Source organism: Apostichopus japonicus, chromosome 17, assembly GCF_037975245.1.
Source record: "Apostichopus japonicus isolate 1M-3 chromosome 17, ASM3797524v1, whole genome shotgun sequence".
NCBI lineage: Eukaryota > Metazoa > Echinodermata > Holothuroidea > Aspidochirotida > Stichopodidae > Apostichopus > Apostichopus japonicus.
Window position 1 is genome coordinate 15,037,292 of NC_092577.1, and position 20,230 is coordinate 15,057,521.

At 36.2% G+C, this 20,230-nt stretch overlaps 1 protein-coding gene and 1 long non-coding RNA gene across 2 annotated transcripts; one reads left to right on the plus strand and one right to left on the minus strand.

Annotated features, from left to right (window-relative positions):
* Positions 1-1,841: 1,841 nt before the first annotated feature.
* On the minus strand, positions 1,842-19,715 carry LOC139984886 (uncharacterized). Its single transcript, XM_071999009.1, has 10 exons — positions 19,561-19,715; positions 18,304-18,808; positions 17,104-17,160; positions 14,636-14,734; positions 13,954-14,070; positions 12,455-12,706; positions 10,483-10,545; positions 8,772-8,879; positions 3,912-4,043; positions 1,842-3,370 (listed from the first exon to the last, which is right to left on the minus strand). The coding sequence occupies exons 1-10, from the start codon at positions 19,620-19,622 to the stop codon at positions 3,278-3,280; spliced, it is 1,488 nt and encodes a 495-aa protein (XP_071855110.1). The 5' UTR covers positions 19,623-19,715; the 3' UTR covers positions 1,842-3,277.
* LOC139984893 (uncharacterized) lies at positions 4,050-7,496 on the plus strand. The gene is made up of 2 exons (XR_011799223.1): positions 4,050-4,817; positions 6,427-7,496. It is a non-coding gene; the product is annotated as an uncharacterized lncRNA (long non-coding RNA).
* Positions 19,716-20,230: the final 515 nt, after the last annotated feature.

Genomic DNA, 20,230 nt, shown 5'->3' on the forward strand with positions numbered 1-20,230 from the left:
TTACATTCAGGTAAATATTGAAGTTAACATATAAATGTGAAAGAAAAAAGGAATGCAAATTAAACCTGATTGTAATATGTATCATAGGCTAAATCTGTCTGAATTTAATCATAACCATATCATGACCTTGGGCCATTAACACCAAGCGACCCCATGAGAAAGAAAGCCTGTGATCTACGACCTCACATCTGACCTATGTGATGTCAGACATGTCACTTCCAAAGTAACAACTCCAACAATGCATTCCCATGCTGCTCTGACCATTGAAATGTCTCCACCAGGCCAATAATACAAACTGCATAGCACTTAAATTTGAGATGATCCCTGAACACTCAAGTATCACTAAAATCTTGCTAATACAGCATTAGCTAATGCAAACAAAGCATGCGATTTTTACATGATCCCTGCATAAATTAATATAGGCTATAATTACGGGGAATCCCCCTTTTGTGAACAACTACGCAGACTCACTCTACGATTCTGGTATAAGCCAAGATTACTGGCGCGCACGCAATATCTAGTGATTGCTCGCTGTGGCACTGTTAATCTCAACGTTACTTTGTTAACCGATATAAAATAACATGCACGACTATCCACAACATCCGCTAGTTTACCCGATGCTAGAAACTTAATTGAAACATTTCAAGTAATTAAATAATCAATGTCAAAGCAGACTAAAGTGAAATCTTAGACTTAAAATGACAACGTTTATGGCAACCGTGACCACCAAGAATCCTAATGTTAAGAAACCTAACGTGCAAACATTTAACACGAGGGTTTGATTGATTTCTTCGCAGTAGTCTGGAACGTTCTATATATACTGATTAGTAAAAAATTTACTGATCCCATAATCAAAATTATGTGTGAAGAATTCTTGTTAATATGCTGGAATCAGCTTCTAATGTGAATTTTGATAATACAGTCAACTTACCCATCAAAGAAGACGAAAGGGAAACTTTGCACGTAGCTCTAAACAGCAACGTAAAGTCCCAATTATGGAAGGCCGATTTTTACATAAAAAACATGCTAGTTTATAATGTGTGACGTAAAAAGTGCTGCAGCCGCATAGCGATATCACAAAAAGTGAGCAAGGAAACCCAAGCCAACACAGAAAGTGAAGGCGCGCTACAATTAGAAATAACCAAAAACACCAACAGACACGTATTTCCGAAGGTTGCTAATAGTCTTTGACCATATACAATTGCAGGATTGAAGGTATAAAACGGGGCGGGGTTTTGATCATAAAACGACATGATCTGTGATATACTTCCCAATTTTATCCGTTATGTAAGTACTGCCTATGCAGGTTGGTAATAGCTATTCATGAGATACACAAAGAGAAATTGATTGCCTATCCACTTGCTTATGAAAGATGAAAGATACATCATTGCGGTGGAGCGTGTCCGTAGTTAAATTACATGGGTAAAGAAAAAATGTCTTGCAACCAACCCCTCTCGCCAGAAAATAAACTCAAGACTTGTTGAAATGGTGCACAAAACTGAGACATAATTTGACTGTAAGTTAGTTCTATAATTAGGTCTAAACCATTAGGTCTAAACCCCTCCTGCGCTCACGCCACTGCTTTACACGCATGTGTCCTCCACTAAGAAGACCATTTCAAATTGATACTTACTAGCGAGGGTGCGGTGACATCAAAACATAACGAAACCAGGTGCGTAGCCAACATTCGGCAAAGAAAGTAAGACTTGTATTATTTATGAGCCTTTGGAAAAGACCTGACATAGTATGAAGAATAATTTCTTCAATTGCTCTGTACTGTCATAATGGTAGTGATCGGAGCATGTCACACACAAACTGAAAAATAGTAGGACGTTTCTCAATTTATATAGACACGTGAAAATGTATTACAACACTACATTATATATCTGGTTTCTGAAATTCTAGAATTAAAGTCAAACAGCGAGAAATGTTATTGATTAAACCCTTTAAAGAGCTTGGTCTCAAATTTGAGCGCACTAAAACTTAAAAGAAGGATAAAACAAAGGAAACTCATGTCTCCTCTTAACCAATCACTGATTCAAACCAGAGTCATATATCGAGATTTGACCAATCGCTGCAATCTTGTTTACATCTGGATTGGCCAAACTCTGTGAAGGCTCTCATGCAAACAAACTAAGTAGAGGACGCTAGTCCTTTATTAACTACAAGCTATAGAACGGGAGCCCCAAACGATTTACCCGATAACGGATAAAAGTTTTGATGGGCTGGTTATGTTAGTATATTATAAAGATTCAACATCATATATTGCTGCCGGGTCCCATCCTGTACGAGTGGCCTGGGTATCCAAATAATTGGTTTTATATAGCCGAAGAGAGACAAGGGGGGAAATAGCTGGAAAGCACTCGTACGAGGCTTATATTAATTAACATTAGCAGTGACAGCAACTTTTTCCTCTACGGGGTTCCAGACACCAACCCCAAAAGGGCCCATGAATGTTCAACGTGTCGGGTAGGACTTAGTGAGAACTACTAAACGGATATATAGAGACCACATTACTTTGCCTATTAGGTATATAAGTCAATGAGGCTATTGTATATATACTACCTCATGTAGGGTCTTGTACAACACTACCTTGCTATATTGGGATGCAGACTCCACTATTATGGGTTACATAAGTGGTTTATGCTTCTAGTTAAATGCACCCTCTATCGTGAGTTGGGAAAGTTGGAAAAGTTAAAATATGCATAAATAACAACAAAAAAACAGAAGAGAAGAATGCACACATTGGTAATATAACATAAAATAGTTAGATGCTAAAATAGTTTTAGATACTCAGCTGCGTTTATAGTAAACAACAACATCTAAATGAAACTTAACCATATACACTCAAATGTGTAGTAATTGTTTAATAAAAATAAACATTGTAGGTGTAGTCTATTAAACCAAAATATTTCCACTTAAGCTATATATATATATATATATATATAAATATATATATATATGTGTGTGTGTGTGTGCGTGTGTGTGTGTTTGGTGTGTGTGCTGTATATGTTACAAAAAATACTTCAAGTTGTATGTCCTACACACTACAATATTTTGATGTAGAAGAGTGGGATAGGTGGGGTTGTTCTAAAATTACAGGACTACTTTTTTTGTTCATCCAACTGTTGGTGGCTCATTGTTGCACATATTTCCTTTTTTATTTCGGGGTTTAGAAACATAATTGTTTATATGGTTGCACAGAGTACTGGTGTATTTCGTATGAGTTCAAAGATTTCATTGCGAGGATCTTTGGATGACGATGAAATAGTAACATTTATTTCTCTGGCGAATCTTTTTTTCCATCTGCATCTTCGTTCTGACCACCTTGTGCGTTCATTTTAATCTCCCCAGTTCTGTTGTTGGCGGTCTATAAAGATGCAAAATTAATTATTTGAAAATAACATGCCATGTAGCAAGTTGTAGTGGATCTTTTGTAAAAATATAAATTCTTGTTAAGAAATAATTTAATTGACAAGCTGATAGTAAAATTATGTTGGCGACAATTTTTGTCACGTATAGTGGCCACATATTACCTTAGACCTCCATTAAAATACCATATGGATCTTGGACGTAATATTAAGCGGACATCAAACATACATACAAAATTCATTTCTTGAAATATCGTGCTTAGACGGTTTTCACATTGTACTTCGTTTGTTTGTAATGACCTTTGACCTCAAGTGAAAGAACTAGGCGCTATTTACTCAATATGAGGAATCTTCACATGATACTGTACATGTTCTCCATTAAAGTTTTATTGGGTTTGTATTTAAAAGATATATGCCCTATATGCCCTCGTTGTTCGGGGAATCAATATTTCAGAAATCCTTGGTGCAATTGTAGTATTTGCAGTGAAGAATATACATGCAGTGTAGGTTGGCAAACAAGGGAACTTTCAAAGTGCATACCGTTATGTCTTCGCCAGTTGGGTCACCATGGTTTCGTAGAGGTTGTGTGGTCACTACTATAATTTTCAATAACACCACTGCATTTATGAAGACTAGTCCCATCAGGCTTAAGTCCAATAAGGCAGACACAATCTAATAAATATCAAGGAAGACAAAAAGGTTTGCGAATCCTATACAGCGATGATAAAGCAAATCATTTCAATTGAGGTTGACTAGATGGCGTGGAGAAGAGAGTGACGAGGTGCAGTGTTAATATTTTACATTAAAGTGGCCATGACACGAAAATTTCAAAGTCCTATATTTTTGGGATCCATCAAAGAATGTTTTCTAGAACATGTATCAACCAATCTGCCAGTTTAAAACTTGATTTTTCAAGTCGGAAATTGAGAATGAATTTACCCTCTTCGGCGTCTGAAACTTTGTTTACTCGAAAATTTTCTGATTCGAATGACGTCATGTGACGTCATGTTATGAACACGTTTGTTGTCGCTGCTTACGATCCTCCGAACATACCATTCACGTACACATTAGACAAGTGCACATACCACTACACTCTTAATTTTTCCGGGTCACTTTTGTTACCCGGATTCCTGATAAAAAAAGTTTCATCCTTTTCAGGATAAGTTTAATCCATTCCCGGATAAAATTCAACCATTCCCGATTCAATTTCATTAGGCATGGTATCATTTCACTGTACCGTTCCTGATCAGAACGTAGCGCTTGATGCTATTGGCTGATGTACATCATGTGACAAAAGCTTTGATCGTGCTGCAGCTCTCGAACGAACGCTATTCGAACACATACGCCATCTTTTCGAAACTTTGCACTCACGAAATGCTCTTATGGATCTCGCAGAAGCAAAATTACTTCAATGGGGATCGGAGAAATACGTCAAGAATTTCAAAGGTGAGTTATTAGGCACTTTCCATTTCGTTTGTTGTGTTAATCATACGCAATAAAGTTAGTGCTTTGAAGAAGCTATGCTCAATCCGTCACGGGTTTAGTCTGGCCTAGCGTTATACAGTGTACACTATAGTGTGTAGCGTGTGTTGTGAAAACTATAAACGCTTCAGACTGTACTGTACAGTATACTACAGTACTGTACATGCCTACACACAACAGTATGCAGTACTATTGTGAAGCCTCTATGGTGCTACAGGGCAAACAGTATTACTGTATGGTGGGTTCTAATGTTCAGTTGCTACTTCACCACAAAGTGGATTGTAATTTTTCGATAACCAAATGAATTAAATGACATAAGTAAGGCAGGCAAGGTCTAATAAGGGTTCCTGGTAATTTAGATTTAGGTAATGTAAGACTTGCCCACAGTGGGAATCAGTCTTTCCCTTATATGTTCTATATAAGGTGATCATTTACAAATAAGGCATAGGCCTATATGCTACTGTAGTGTTGTGGTTGGACTGGGCCCAGTAGTGGAGTGTACTGAACTGTACTTTTGCGTTGAAATGAAAACAACACTGATTTTTCGTACTTTTTTTTAATCAATATTTAAATAAGTTTCTGCAAAAGAAAAAAACAGATGGTAAAGTCGTCATTAATACATATACATTTAATACAATACGTAATACAAATACATTTGTAGGCTAGTGTCCATAGGCTCATGGTATTGTGTAATAGTACAGTCGACGCTTGAAGTAGCGGTTCCGCGAATATTTCAGGTATACCCGGTTATACCGAGCAGGTATGCCGCTTTTTGTTAATGCTTATACCGATGCACCTTAGCATAAAGTTGCTTATGGTCTTGCCTAGTAATGGCAAAAAGAGGGGCAAAATAACACACTAAATGGTATGCAGAAACTTCTTTGAATTCATTATACTGTTCATGGAAATAGATCATATAGTAGTTACTAAACAAAACACCGATCACAAGTGCGATATCAAATCAAAATTTCCTGTGAAATGGCGGATCCAGAACCAATTGCGGCAACCGAAGTTCAAAGTGATAGTGGTTCTTCACCAGGCAGTGAAATTGGGCTATAATTAGAGTGCCCTTTCTCATATTCGAAGCAGAGAGTGAAGGCGGTGATCATGCCAATATTGAACCGAACGTTGAGGGTGGGCCTGAGGTGTTAGAACTGTATCAGTTCGAGCCTGTTAAACGAGCCGAAATTGAAGCTCCACAACATATCGAAGAAGAAACTCGTTCGAAACGATTGCAAGGAACATACAACGTGGTAAGAATTTATTAACGAAGCATTTTAAAACAAAATTCAGTCCATTTTGTGCATGCGTTGTTGGAATTCGCGGAACCCCCTAAACCGTATTGTACAACCCACAAGGCATATGTGTTATTTCATACTCATTTTTACTAGGCTAGTACTTTGGCCTGGAGATTTGCAAATCAATTTTCTGAAACAAAGAATGTTTCATGATACATGGAAGGTGTAAATTCACAACAAATGTAACCATAACTGTCATTGCATGCCTGCTTGTTATTGTGGACATCATGGGCCAACATTAATACAATTTTGAACTTTCATAATTTTTTTCCCAGGCAGTACAGCTACAAAGCCTACGGTCAACAGGTTCAATGGTACTGGGGATTCCTAGCAAGACACGTCAGGGTTGTGCTACCATTATGTGCAGTCCAAAGTATCAGAAGTGAGTTTCCAGCCAATGTTCATTACACTGGATTCAAGTTGCCAGGAGAAAACTCATTGTATAGGAAGCCTTGGTTGAGAAATTCCTCCAGAAACACCTTTTCTATTCTACGATTGTGTTGGATTATCAATCCGTCAGGGTTCCCTCAGTGTTGATATATTGAAATTCAAGACTTTTAATTCAGGATGAAATGGTTATTTTCCAGACCCAACATCAACAATGAAAGAAAAGGCATGTTTTGAAGCATTTGGACACAAGTATTGGCGTGACCGTGATGTCATATAATAATATGTGCATAAGGGAAAGGGCATTGACCTTTTTAGGTGCATTTACCTCCCAGACATGTTTGCTTCGTACCTTTAATCTGGAAGCCAAAATATCCATATCACCAATGATATTTGACATAAAGTCATACTAAAGACCAATGGAGGCAGCAGAACTCTTGAATGTTTAGACTTTGTTTCTTCAGCAGCAGTTGGTTTGTTTTACAATATTTCTTCAGAAACTCAGCAGTACACCCTGTTAATGGTCTTCGATGTTTTAATGCGTGTGATGCTGTGTTTCACGTTGCCCGTCAGTGTTGTATGTGTCGTCGTGCGTGGGTTACATTTTTGCATGTGAGTTGCGTCGTGCAGTGTTTCTTGGTTTAAATTACCCTTTATTGTATTTGCTTCTGGATTATTCTATTAATTTGTCACAAAAACGATTTATAGAGATGGACATGCAACTGCTTTGTAGACTTAAAGCCAACAAAAACATGTCCGTTGTTTTTCTTTAAACCTCCTTTGATGTCACAAATTACATTAGTGTAATTTAAGAATGATAATGTCTATGGAAAGTACAGTTTTACTTTTATGTCATATAATACAATGATTGTTGTTAATGTTAGTTTAGTCACAGGCTTGTTCAGATTGTCCAGAATGACTGTCTAGAACTGATATTGAATAAACTTTGTTCAATGATTTAAGACTTGAACTACGTTGTGTGAATTTTAAACTTTAAACTTTAAACTTTAAAATAAATCGCTTTGAGATTTAAACACCCTTTGGCATAAAATCTTTTTACCTACCTATTTTGACCCATCCCCATTACCCCCCACTCCCTCCCCAACATAAAAAATGGTTTTCCTGGAATAGGAATAAGAAATTATTGCTATAACTAACTGATCCAGCGTATTCCAGAAATAAATTGGGGCACTGAGATTTTTCACAAGAAGATGTAACCCATCACTTCTGAAGCTAACCTCATAGCTTATTAGTATACAATAGAGCAATGAAGGGGGTGTTAATTTAGATGACACAGCAAAATCTCTTCGTCTATTGCGACTTCAGTGTAGTAACGCTAATACTAGTACTACTTGTGCTCGGCGTGCTACCTCCTAAGGATCACCACTTGCCCCATTGGAGGTTTCCTGTTCCCCGATCTTGTCTTCAGAGTAGTTTTAATGTGGATTACTTGACAGAAGAACGACTCTTTTATGTCGAACCGTTAAAGTCAATTTGTTTTATTTCATGAAAAAGAAGAGATCGTAGTATGCTTCCGTGTAGTGTTCGCTTCATACGGAGCTGAATACTGGCTAGGCCCAGTGAAATCGGCGCTGGTGTTGTGCACTAACTTGGTCATAATCGCCGTGGTTTTTTTCGTCCTTCGGCCATCGATGAAGGCTTATTGCATGGGTTATGTTTTGTGCAGCCCCCAACAACACAACGGACCGGTATTTCTCTCGGATATTTTAAACATGTTGTAAAACAAACTTGAAAATTCTAACGATATAGCGTAATACAGTGGTTGTTCTCTCAGTGTAAATGTGCGTGTATGTGTGACGGTATGATTGTCGCGCATCCGGTACGTGCCTGGGCTTGGCACTTGTGTTCCTAACATGACGTCATCATTGTCTTGTTTTGAAATCGCATTTTCAGATATTTATTTTCGGATGCGAATATTGAAACGTTAATTTCTAATTAGTCCTTGAGGTTTTCAAGGTGATGAGAATAGTTTTGAACATAGATTTTCTCATAGATTCCGGGGAAGTTACTCTCGATTAGTTGGATTTTTCGTGTCATGGCCTCTTTAATATAATTACTGCTGGACAGTATACCACCTAACTCCAGCAAATGAATCATTTAAATATCAATTATACTGAGGGACAATACTCTAACCATTTCAATAACCTTTTAACCTAATAACGTATACTGGCATTTAAATACAATCATTATATTAAACATGTTTTATAATTACTCTTAGTCGTTCACAACGGCCCAGTCTGCTCAAGTCAATGATGGTAACAATAAGAGTTAACACGACAACCACAGAGGAGAGGACGGGAATCCAAAGAGTCGCGTGCCACTGTTATGCAAATGAAAGAGAAGGTGTCTATGTTTGTTTTGTTGTTCAAAATATCGGCATGCATGTAGTTTTCCATTGTGATTACAAAAGGGTTAAACATAGATATACCGTAATGAACTGGACTTAATACCAGATGTATGCATTTGATTCCTTATTTAAACAATAGTGAACAATTTGTTTCATCGTTTAAACCTTGTATCCCCCGTAAAACTTACTTCCAATGGGTGTATTTGTTTCTTTGTTTAAAAATAGATTTACTCTAAAGAACTTAATACCAGATATATGCATTTGGTTACTTTATTTAACTCTATTGAACTTAACAACAGCTGCATCAATTTGTTTCATCGCCAACCTATATATCCACCGTAAACTCACTTCCAAAAGCTTGTATTTGTTTCTTTGTTTAAACATAAATATACTCTAAAGAACTCAATACCAGATATATGCATTTGGTTTCTTACTTAAACTCCATTGCATTCAACAAAAGATGTATCAATTTTGTGCATCGTTTAAACCAATATTTCCCCCGTGAAATTATACTTCCAAAAGCTTGTATTTGTTTCTTTGTTTAAATATTGATTTACTCTAAAGAACTTAATACCAGATATATGCATTTGGTAACTTTCTTAAACTCTATTGAACTTAACAACAGTTGCGTCCATTTGTTTCATCGCCAACCTATATACCCACCGTAAACTTAGTTCCAAAAGCTTGTATTTGTTTCTTTGTATAAACATAAATATGCACTAAAGAACTTAATACCAGATATATGCATCGGTTTCTTACTTAAACTTTATTGCATTCAACAAAAGTTGTATCAATTTTGTTGATCGTTTAATTCCATATATTCCCCGTAAACTTACTTCCAAATGCGTGTATTTGTTTCTTTGTTTAAACATAGATATACTCTAACGAACTTAACACCAGATATATGCATTTGGTTACTTACTTAAACCCCACTGAACTTAAAAGCAAATGTAGGTATTTGTTTCATTTCTTTAACTCACATATACCTTGGTGAACTTGCCGTCGTTTCCATGGTTTTGCTAGCTTACTTAAAATAATATTTACCCGAGTGAACCAAACAGCAAGATGTAATGCAAATGTTTCAAACTAACCACCAGATGTAATGAAGTAATGTAGTAGTCTAAACTGGCATATACCCTAGTTAACTTACCATCGTTTACATGATTTTGTTTGCTTACTTAAACAAATATATACCTAAGTGAATTAAACAGCCAGAGTTAATGTAAATGTTTCAAACAAACCACCAGATGTAAAACTGTTAGCCTTTCTATAAACTAACGTATACCCAAGTGACCACACCTCAAACAAATATCATTGTCACACATAGCCTATGTGTATAACTATAATTTGTCCTCTGTATCAGAGAGTTGCCACCAAAGTTGTCGCAATTAGCTATATTGCCTATTTTGACAACTTGACATAAAGTTAACTCTGCTTTTCTTTTATGGACCAAACATATTTCAAGTTATCTTAGATAATACAAAGTATAGGCTTGTTCTACTATTGGAATCAGGCCCACTTTACGGTACTTATCATATTGAAGTATAAAAATAAATATTAGAATCATCGATCTCACCAGAAATTCTGTCTTCTCGTCGCTCATGTGGTTCTTTATTCCAACGATAACTAAAACCAATAGCTGTAAGATAAACCATATATGCAACTGAAAAAAGATAAGCAAATTTCATCAAAGCTGTTCAAGTTGGCACGATTGCCAAATAATTGCTAATACAGACATCTATTATCTCCAATTCGAACGGAATGAAATTGATACAAGTTGTGAATAACCAATGTTAGGCATTAATAATTATATTGAACAACACTTTACAAATTCCATTTCAATGGCCTACCTTATTGCTGACCATTATATTCACCTGTAAGGCCTGTTATAGGATTTCGAATCCAACTGGAGTGATTTTGCGTTGGCAGATGATGGGTGTTTCATGCAATAATACCCAGGATCGTCACCCATTTCTCTCATGGATATTTCTGGTGATAGCACCAACACTGCACCAGATACAGCCATGGCTACTCTTGATGCCACAGATGTCTAGAAAACACACACCCGCCCGGCCGCGAATTTTTTTTTTCCCAAACAGGTTCTCAATTACGGAGTTTTCAGCCAATGAGATTGCTCGTGACGTCAGCATCAAACGCTTGATAGTTCGAAGACATACACTGAGTTACACACTGACACTTAATAAAGTCTTGGGTTTCCCTGCAAACGCCCTAACTTTTACTTTTAATGCTTGGATAACATGTTGACCTTACTTATGATACATACGCTACATTCTATCGGTTTCGTGTTTACGTCATCCAAGATTCGTCAGCCGTTCTATTGAAATCGGAATTCGTTTCGTGGAATGGGTAGGCCTACACCAAAATCAACTTCACGACGCGAGTTCAGCCTTGAATGAATGTACACAAAACAGTTTAGTGTATAGTCAATGCTTCATAATTGACGCACCCCCGTAATTGACGCACCTTCAATTATTACTAGCAACGATACAGCAGGCCACCTAAACTTTTTGCAGTCAAGCAGAATTACATATTTCATGAGTTTGAATCCATATCAGCTACTTGATGACCAAATTGTGAAATTTTTAAGCTTTTAACACCCTTCCACCCGGTTTTGTACGTTTTTTGGGCATTTGGAAATCTCGCACCCTAAAAATAACCAACATTTCCTCAATATCATGGACAACACTACTCTCTGGGACCTGATCTGTCTAAGCTTAGAGGCTCAAAGTATAGCAAACAGCATCTTAAGTCAATGGATGTATACTAAAGCCTTCACTACAGTTAGCTTATCGACGAATGTGTCGATTTAGGGGTATGAAAGAACTTGACACGGCAGACATTTTGTGGTCAAGTTCTGCTCAATTGTACGTTGCATATGCACAGAATAATAAATATATTGAGATCATTACATTTCTGAGGAACCACACGTATGAAAAACACATACAGTTGAGTGATTATGATTTTTCCTTGATAGAAATCGTTGATCAAATCCTTAAGTGCGTCAATTATGAGCCCACCATGCTACAGTATGATGTATTTCCGTCACTGCACTGTGTACACAGTTATAATATATATAGGTCTATATCGCATGTGTTATGTACCCCTGTACGAAACTTTCACTGTGCGATGTTATCGATAAATGCCTTCACAGAAATCTTCGATCAAAGTAGATCATACAATACTAGTGTGCTCAATATGTGTTAACCAATTCCAAACACATCTACATATATTTACGAAAAGCTGCGGGTAATTTTGAACGGGTATATCTTCGTTGCAACGAATGGATGCAGACCGGGATTTTGATAACCTCGAAGTGAAGGTTTTATTGTTATGACGTAACTTTTCCGACCAATCATGAGCGACTATTTATACACAATTGAGAACCTGTTTGGGAAAAAAAAATCGCCGCCCGGCCCAAAACATTCCCGGCACCGTATAGGCAGTGCCACTGTCTCGTAAAGGTCACGACAGCTACTCACAGCCCATTCTGATGCTGTCTGTAACTATAAATTACCCTAACGTCTTACCAAAGTCGTCATAGAGATGGCGAACAACCAGAGAACGCTGCAAGGACGAATGGCGAGACCGATACTGATTGGTAGCGAGAAACAACAGGATAAGAATAAAACAATGCTGCATCTGAAGACTGCCTTGCAATCTAACAGCTGACCGTGCTTATTCTGGCCATCTTGACCGTGTGTATTCTGGCCATCTTGACCGTGTTTATTCTGGCCATCTTGTACGTCAGAACTCTCAACATCTGTACTCTGGTGTGATCCCTTATTTGACAGAAGAATTAAGGTACGAACAGTCAGTCTAGATCAAGAACGGCTTTGTTTGAGTTGATGTTAGTAAACAGTTTGCTTCTACTCGATATAAAATATAATACAATAAAATATGCCATTAACTATATTAATTTAATCTAAAAAAATAATTAAGTTAACTTCAAAAATCGTTTTCAATTTTATCATTTTGAATTTTTACAGGTTAATGATATTCAAACTAAACCCAAAAACATATCGTCGCGAAAAAAGGAGTAACCGATTCATTAGCCTCATTATTGGTGAAAACTGTTAGGGGCAGTCTATGTAAACAAACATTTTGATCAAACGCAGTCTGAATTTAAATAATAATGGGTAGCAATAACATTGGTGTACAGTGGCGCAACTACGTACACTTCTGGAGCGGGAGACATGTTTTTACAAACATTTCTAGTGTACAGTACATAAATATTTAATCTGTATATGCGGTATCACCCAAACAGTCGAAATTTCTACATAGTTTCAAACGTTACCAAAAAAGTACCAGTTTGGTTCTTAGCATCATCTATTTTACAAAATTTCTCTCGTGGTTGGGGGGGGGGACATAATCTCCTTTGAACCCTCCTCTGGTCGATTAAAAGTGGGAACCATCGTTCAACAACACCCTGAAACAGCTGAATATATTTGATTTCGTTTGGGAGATATATCTTTATTTAATGTCATGTATAGGAGTTATCATGTAAATGTTTGATGTCATATACCGCCAATAGAATCCGAAACTTTTTACTCCCTCTCAGTTTTATTCCTTTCATATTTTCAAGGTCATATATCAACAGTGTTTGACACTGAATCCATTAATGTTTTAAAGAGCATGATACGAGTCTGGATACTTTAGATTCGGCAATTACAAACCCCATCTTTGCTAAAGAAATTAAACAATTGTAATAAATTAAACAAAACCGTAAAAACCTGAATCACTTGTGTCTCTATATGATGATATATCTAGACTTGATCAAGTCTTTTATGTGAAGAAACACTCTGTGTTATCTACAACAAGTATTGTTAGCCGTTCAAGGGATTTGGACATTATAGTGATCTCTATAGACTACCATGTAACATCTTAGTCCACTCCCCTGTAAACTAAAGGTGATTGCCCCACAGTTGGGTTGGCAATTAAGTGATCAATCGCAAACACCAGCTTTATTTAATGGAAAGGAGAAGGGTGGGGGTGTATAACGTACTGAATTGGTTAGGATGTAACAAACCTTGTCTGCTTTAGCCAATGCGATAGACGTCAAGTGGAAGATACCAACAAGTGACGTAACCAAGAGGCCACCAGTCGTACCAGTTACACAACTTACTGATATAAGTTTGATGAAAGTCTGTTATGAAACAAAACAAACAGGAATAAAGTGTTGGGCTACTTAACAACATGTACGTGTTGGTCTAACTTATATAGGAGTTCGAAGAAGAGAAAGTAAAAAAAAAATCGTCTTATTCTTTTATGATATATGTAACAAAAGAGAATCCGACTCAGACATTAAAAGGTGTGTTTTGAACCAAACAGTATTAATCGTAGATATATATATATGGAAGGATCTTAATCTTGTACAAAATAATAATTACCAGTCACTGTACAACAGTTCAGAGGGCAAAGATTTATCCTAGGCAATGAAGGTATGGGGAAGCGTTGTTTAATTAATCACATATTTTCCTTATAATTTATGATATAATAATCGAAAACAACTGGTATCACCGGTGATCGAATTTGTCAAATTTGTCTTTGCTGTTGTCTACAGTGAATGCAAATTCAGTGAGAATTTGGTCCTCCTCAATCTGTTATAACTAATGATAGCAGGCTTATTATATATACTTTCTGATTGTTGGAAGAATGTTACTGATGATATTTTCACCGACGTATTTCGATTTGCTGTAACATGTACTTACCCAATGTGTTTTCTTGCTTATTAGCTCTCCCAGGATCACTATAAGATATAGTAAGAAGGCGAAGAACGAACCCCAGGAAAGTCCCACAGCGATCTTGAACTACGAAAAGGAGAAAACAACTTATCAAATCAAGTTTCTTATTTTGAGTGTGTCTGTCATATTCTACAGTACAGTTATCAGTTGTTTCAAATGGTCGTTTGATAGTTTTGCTATACTTAATACCAAGCTCCTGCTCAGAAACCATTGATACAGTACATGTCAGTACTAACTCTGTGCGTTTTAATACTCGTATGGTGTCAAGATAGCAACAGTAGTAAAGTCAACTGATCTTTTAACATGTTTACTAGCTTATCATTTGTATATATCCGCACTATTTCTATACTTAACCTATGTAAGGACGTATGATGTGCACATGGTGTCCGCGCTTTAAATATCCATGTCTTTTTACATTACTATCTTAAGATATCCGTGTTTCTCACATCATGTATCCGTACATAGCATATCCGCGCTTTCTCTTATGATGTGTCCGTACATTAAAGTATTTTGTTTTGTTGTACAACTATGTGTCCGTACATGAGGTTTCCGTGTTTCTTCATAATATGGTATGCGGTAAACTCGCAATAGTAAGGACATTAATGTTAATTACAAAGATATCGGTGATGAAGATCTCTCTGATTTTGCTGAGTGTTTTAGTTCTATCCTTTAGCTATGTGATCACATCCATGGATTGAACAGAGTCAGACTGCTCAAAGCAATGAAATGCTTCCCTGATTTCGCGCTTATATATATGTGTACACACACACATATATATTATATATATATATATATATATATATATCGCTCACCGGGGCGATTTTAAATCTAGGTACCGCAACCACACGAAGTCGTTTCGCAACAAGAAATATGAAAAGGAGACAGAACTATCCAAACATATCTGAGCACTGAAAAGTAAGGGGATCGATTATACAATTGAATGGAACATATTGAAGTAATCCAACACACACCAACGCGAATCAGGAGCATGTAATCTATGCATGGAAGAGAAGCAGGCCCCAATACAGTCGAAGGACAGATGCATTAAATGATTGGTTCAGGTGTCTGACATGTCTATCTTGTATGAAAGAGCTTTAAAAAAAACAATAGTGAAGAAACTACCATGATAGCATTCTCTGTTAAGGAGATATCACACTTTGAAGATTTCAAAATTTCTTTGCAAATGACTGGTGTAGAAAGACTAACTGTGAGGGGGTGATGTCACATCCTCACTTCCTTAACATGTGTCAATATATTTCATTAAAAAAAAATCACAAATCTAAAAAAATATAATCAAACATTCTTCAGATGTTAAATCTCAAATACTTCCATTGATACATAACATTTGAGATCTCCTGACGTATCTTTTGGTTACGTAGGCAAAAATCTTACAAACTATTTTAATAAAATAACAAAGACTTTTCAGGAATGTGAGGATATGACGTCAAAGCTAGTCTGATTTCAGCATTTTCTACACAATCAGATAAAACTTTAAACTTGAATATCTCCTAAACGGAAAAAGATATTTGAATAATTTCTTCACCGTTGGGTTTCTTTATTGTCCTCTTTCATATAAGATAAACATAAACATTTGTGACACCTGAACTAATCCTTTAACAAAAGAACATAGCTGTTATCGCACTGTCGCCATGGCAACCGTAAAAACACACGCATGAAGCCGAGATAGTCTGTGTTGATCAGTTCAGTTGCCTGCCGATCGGTGCGCGAGCCGCACCCGTGAAACTCCGAGTAGCATAATGATGGTATTTTAGTTAAGTATCTTATGTGATATTCTAGCTCTGCCTTGGCATAGAGCACTCTTTGTGAATATTGGCCACTATTATATATATATATATATATATATATATATATATATATATATATATATATATATATATATATATATATATATATATATATATATATATATATATATATATATATATATACGCCGTGTGATCTGACTTGAGTCCTAACATAACATATACGTTTAATTGTTTACATCATGTGTCGGTACCTTCATGAACGCATGAAACGCTAACAAAAATCACGTGACCTTGCGTATTTCGGCTTCCGTAATTCTCATTACTTGGTCCGGTATTGAATAATTGTGCGAAAAAAAACACAAGAACTCCAGGAGACTCTCACGTGTGTAGTGAAAAGTGCTGTACGGTTTATTTGTTCTCGCAGTGCAATGGAAATTAGTTCTAAACTTTCCGCCTAATGATTATTTTCAAGTTGATAAGTCGGCAGGTTGATCGTTATTTGAAAAAAAAATACTTCACACACGCATTAGTTCACGACTATGCTTTAAAAAAATCGTATTTAGTGTAAGCATGTACAATATAATGTAGAAAAGTGAAGAATCAAGTAATTTAAATAAAAAACATATATAAGCAAGTGCTGTAATGTATTTAAAGAGAAGCAACTGTTACCCATTTGTGAAGAATAGTTATTCGCAATTGAAAGTACACCCAAACGTCCAAGTATACCTGGAAAATGATAAAAAGAAAAAAAGTTAAAAGATATTCCATAAAAATATTCAACTTAAGTAAATAAAATATTACATTTCATTTGTGTATTCATAGGAAATACATAAACTCATCATTTTAAGAGTAAAGAGTGTTGCTTGGTGATTGTCTATGATTTTGAAAGGGCTAAAAATATCTCATTTCTTAGAGTCTGTAATCGATAAAACAGAGTCAGTATATAAACAACTGCAACCAATTAAGCATTGAATAAAATCAAAGTAATAAAAAAATGTGCATAGCTACAAACAAAGTTACGGCAATGTTAAAAAATACAACAAGGTGGATGTAAAACGAAACAAACAAATAATGAATACATACAAAATAAAACAAAGGAGAGAAGACATTAATCAAGAGACAAACAATATACAGTTTCGATGTAAAAAAAAAAAAACATCCAATAACAAACTATGGGAGTAGTAAGAAAATAGCTGGACAAAGTGTATCGTGCCTCAAATATAAGTTAAGGTTAACATGCAAAGGTTGTTCCAAAGTAATGCTCATTCTATAATTTTTTTTTTTTTTTGCATATCCGTAAAGGTTTTCCACTAGTATGAAGCACATTTACTGAGTCAAAATGTTTTCGAAGTGGTTAAATTACATTAATCCCTAATCTCATCCGTCTGTCCAAAGAATCTAGGATTAAGATCACACGAACACATGTATGACGTTATCCGTAAATACAGCAGTTGAGAACGGAAGTGATTGCGGTAATGTACATGCGTTATGAGGTTATTAAAAGCTATACAATTTCATATCAGTGTAAAGACAAGATCTTTTGACCGCTGTCTGATACATTTATAACGGTATTAGATTGACGATGCAGTAGTTACCTGTTACAGGTTTACCTAGCCTATGTGTTCAGAGATAACAACTGTAATTATATATCTGTCGAATGGTTGACCAATCAGCAAATATGTGTTCCACAAATATACATGAACGGTGAAAGGTATGCCTAATATCAATCTTTTCACAAATTTTAGACAAAAATGTTCATTGTAGATAACTTATCTTTCCTTTAATTTTTGAATATGATAACAGAAGATAAATTCAACTTCAACTTCATTTCAATCTGCGGATGAATATTAACTTCATTAAAGAACTTACCAAGAGAGAAATGAGCAAAGTCAACAAGATGAGGGCAGTGTTTTGTTGAGTTGCATCGAAAACTAAATAGTTTGTTAACGTTGTAATTATATGCAAAGATATCCAGACACAAAGGTTAATGTAAATACATCTTATACGCGAAACATCCAGTTTATTCCTCCAATTAGCTTGGGGGGTCTTCATCGGTGGGGAGCCGTTTACCGTTTGGCATTCCACAGGAATGGAGCTCTTTCGATTTTTGTTATAACGTTCCACAGGAATGGAGCTCTTTCGATTTTTGTTGGTATCCTTTGTTGAAACGTTCTCTGTTAAGTCTCTATCATCAACTTTGGTTTCAGGTTTTTCAGGTGTGGGACGTAATTTTCTTTTTTCAGTGATAGTTTTCTTACCTACATCTCCTTCTTTACCTTTAACGTCTAAGATAACCACAGAGTAACGGTTATCAAGTGTGTTCGCTACGTCCGAAATTTGAACGCTTATTTCAATATCGTTTTCTTCATTTGCCCTGTAAGTTAAAAATAACTTGAGTGAGTACTAAATTGCCGGGGGTAGGGTCGGGTGGGGTAGGGGCAGGGATTGAAACGCACAATAAAGAAACAGGAAACAAACAAATAACTAAACAAACAAAACAATCGGCGTGCACATCAAACAACATAGCACCCTTAGACAATTTGACGAATTGTACTACATTGTAAAATGCCGAGAAAAGTTTGATGAATAATAATGCTAGTTGTGATGCATCTATGGAAATAGTCTTTGCAGTATATTAAATGGTCCTGTCACTCGATGAGCCTGAAATGCTTAAAGGGTCTTTGCTCAAAAATTGGGAGAGATGTAGGAATAAAACCTGCACTGGTAGCAGTGTTTCTTAAATCTTCACAGTCTACAACCTATGAACATTAACTTCGTTCCTAAAATAACAGGACATGTTTGGGTGCTCTTCTTTCCCATTTGAACTTCCACACATGGCACTGAAAATAACCGGCGCAAACTTACGCGAAAATGTAACCTCCACCGCCCCATATAAACTTCACTTCACACCATTTCCAAACTACCTCCATTTTAAACACCCCATTGAGATCCTCTTCTATCGAATGCCCAGTGACATCAAGTGAGTTGGTTAATCGCTTTCTTTTTGCACTGTTTCTACCCTGATAAAATCGTTTGTCAATATTTCTTGTTTGGAATAGTACTAAAGAGTTATTGAACTTTTCGGGTTGTTTTGTTTTAATTTACAAAGTATTTCTTTCCACTCACCCTTCTTCGTTTTCCGGGTTGCTGTCCGCCATTTTGTTCGATTTTCTGAGCACCAAACGCATGTACTGAACTAAGTGTTCTCCGAATGGTAGGTATACAATGTCTCAACGCCTTCAGACTTAGTGCTTACTAGTAGTACAATCTATAACTACTCCATGGACACCGGAAACTTTACATTGACGTAGCGGAAGAGGGCGCCTGCGCGTAACCCAGATCGGGTTCACTTGTTGGTAATATGATTTCCTGTTCAGAGACCACTTGGCAAACTTTGAATCCGTCAAAGAAAAGAAAAAAATCTAGGAACGCTTTCAAACTAAAACTTGGTATATGGAAAACAATTTGTCTTTTACTTTGACGCATGTTATGTATGTACTTAGCGATATGGCAAATATATATGACGAATCACAAATTGTATGGGCTACGTTGAAACCTGCTCGGTTGAATTGAGACGTTTTTTACACTGTAGAAACTAGAAGGAACGTTGGAAATGACATATGAACAAGGATATCGTAGCACGAAATTATCTCACAAGTTCAACTTAATAAACTGTTTAGTTTTTATCTGAATTTCAATATTTCCTTTCTCGACCTCCGTCGTTTTTTACCTTGTTATAAACATTTTACCCGTCTTTTTTTTTAGGTAGCAAATACAGAAAAGGTAGATAAAATGT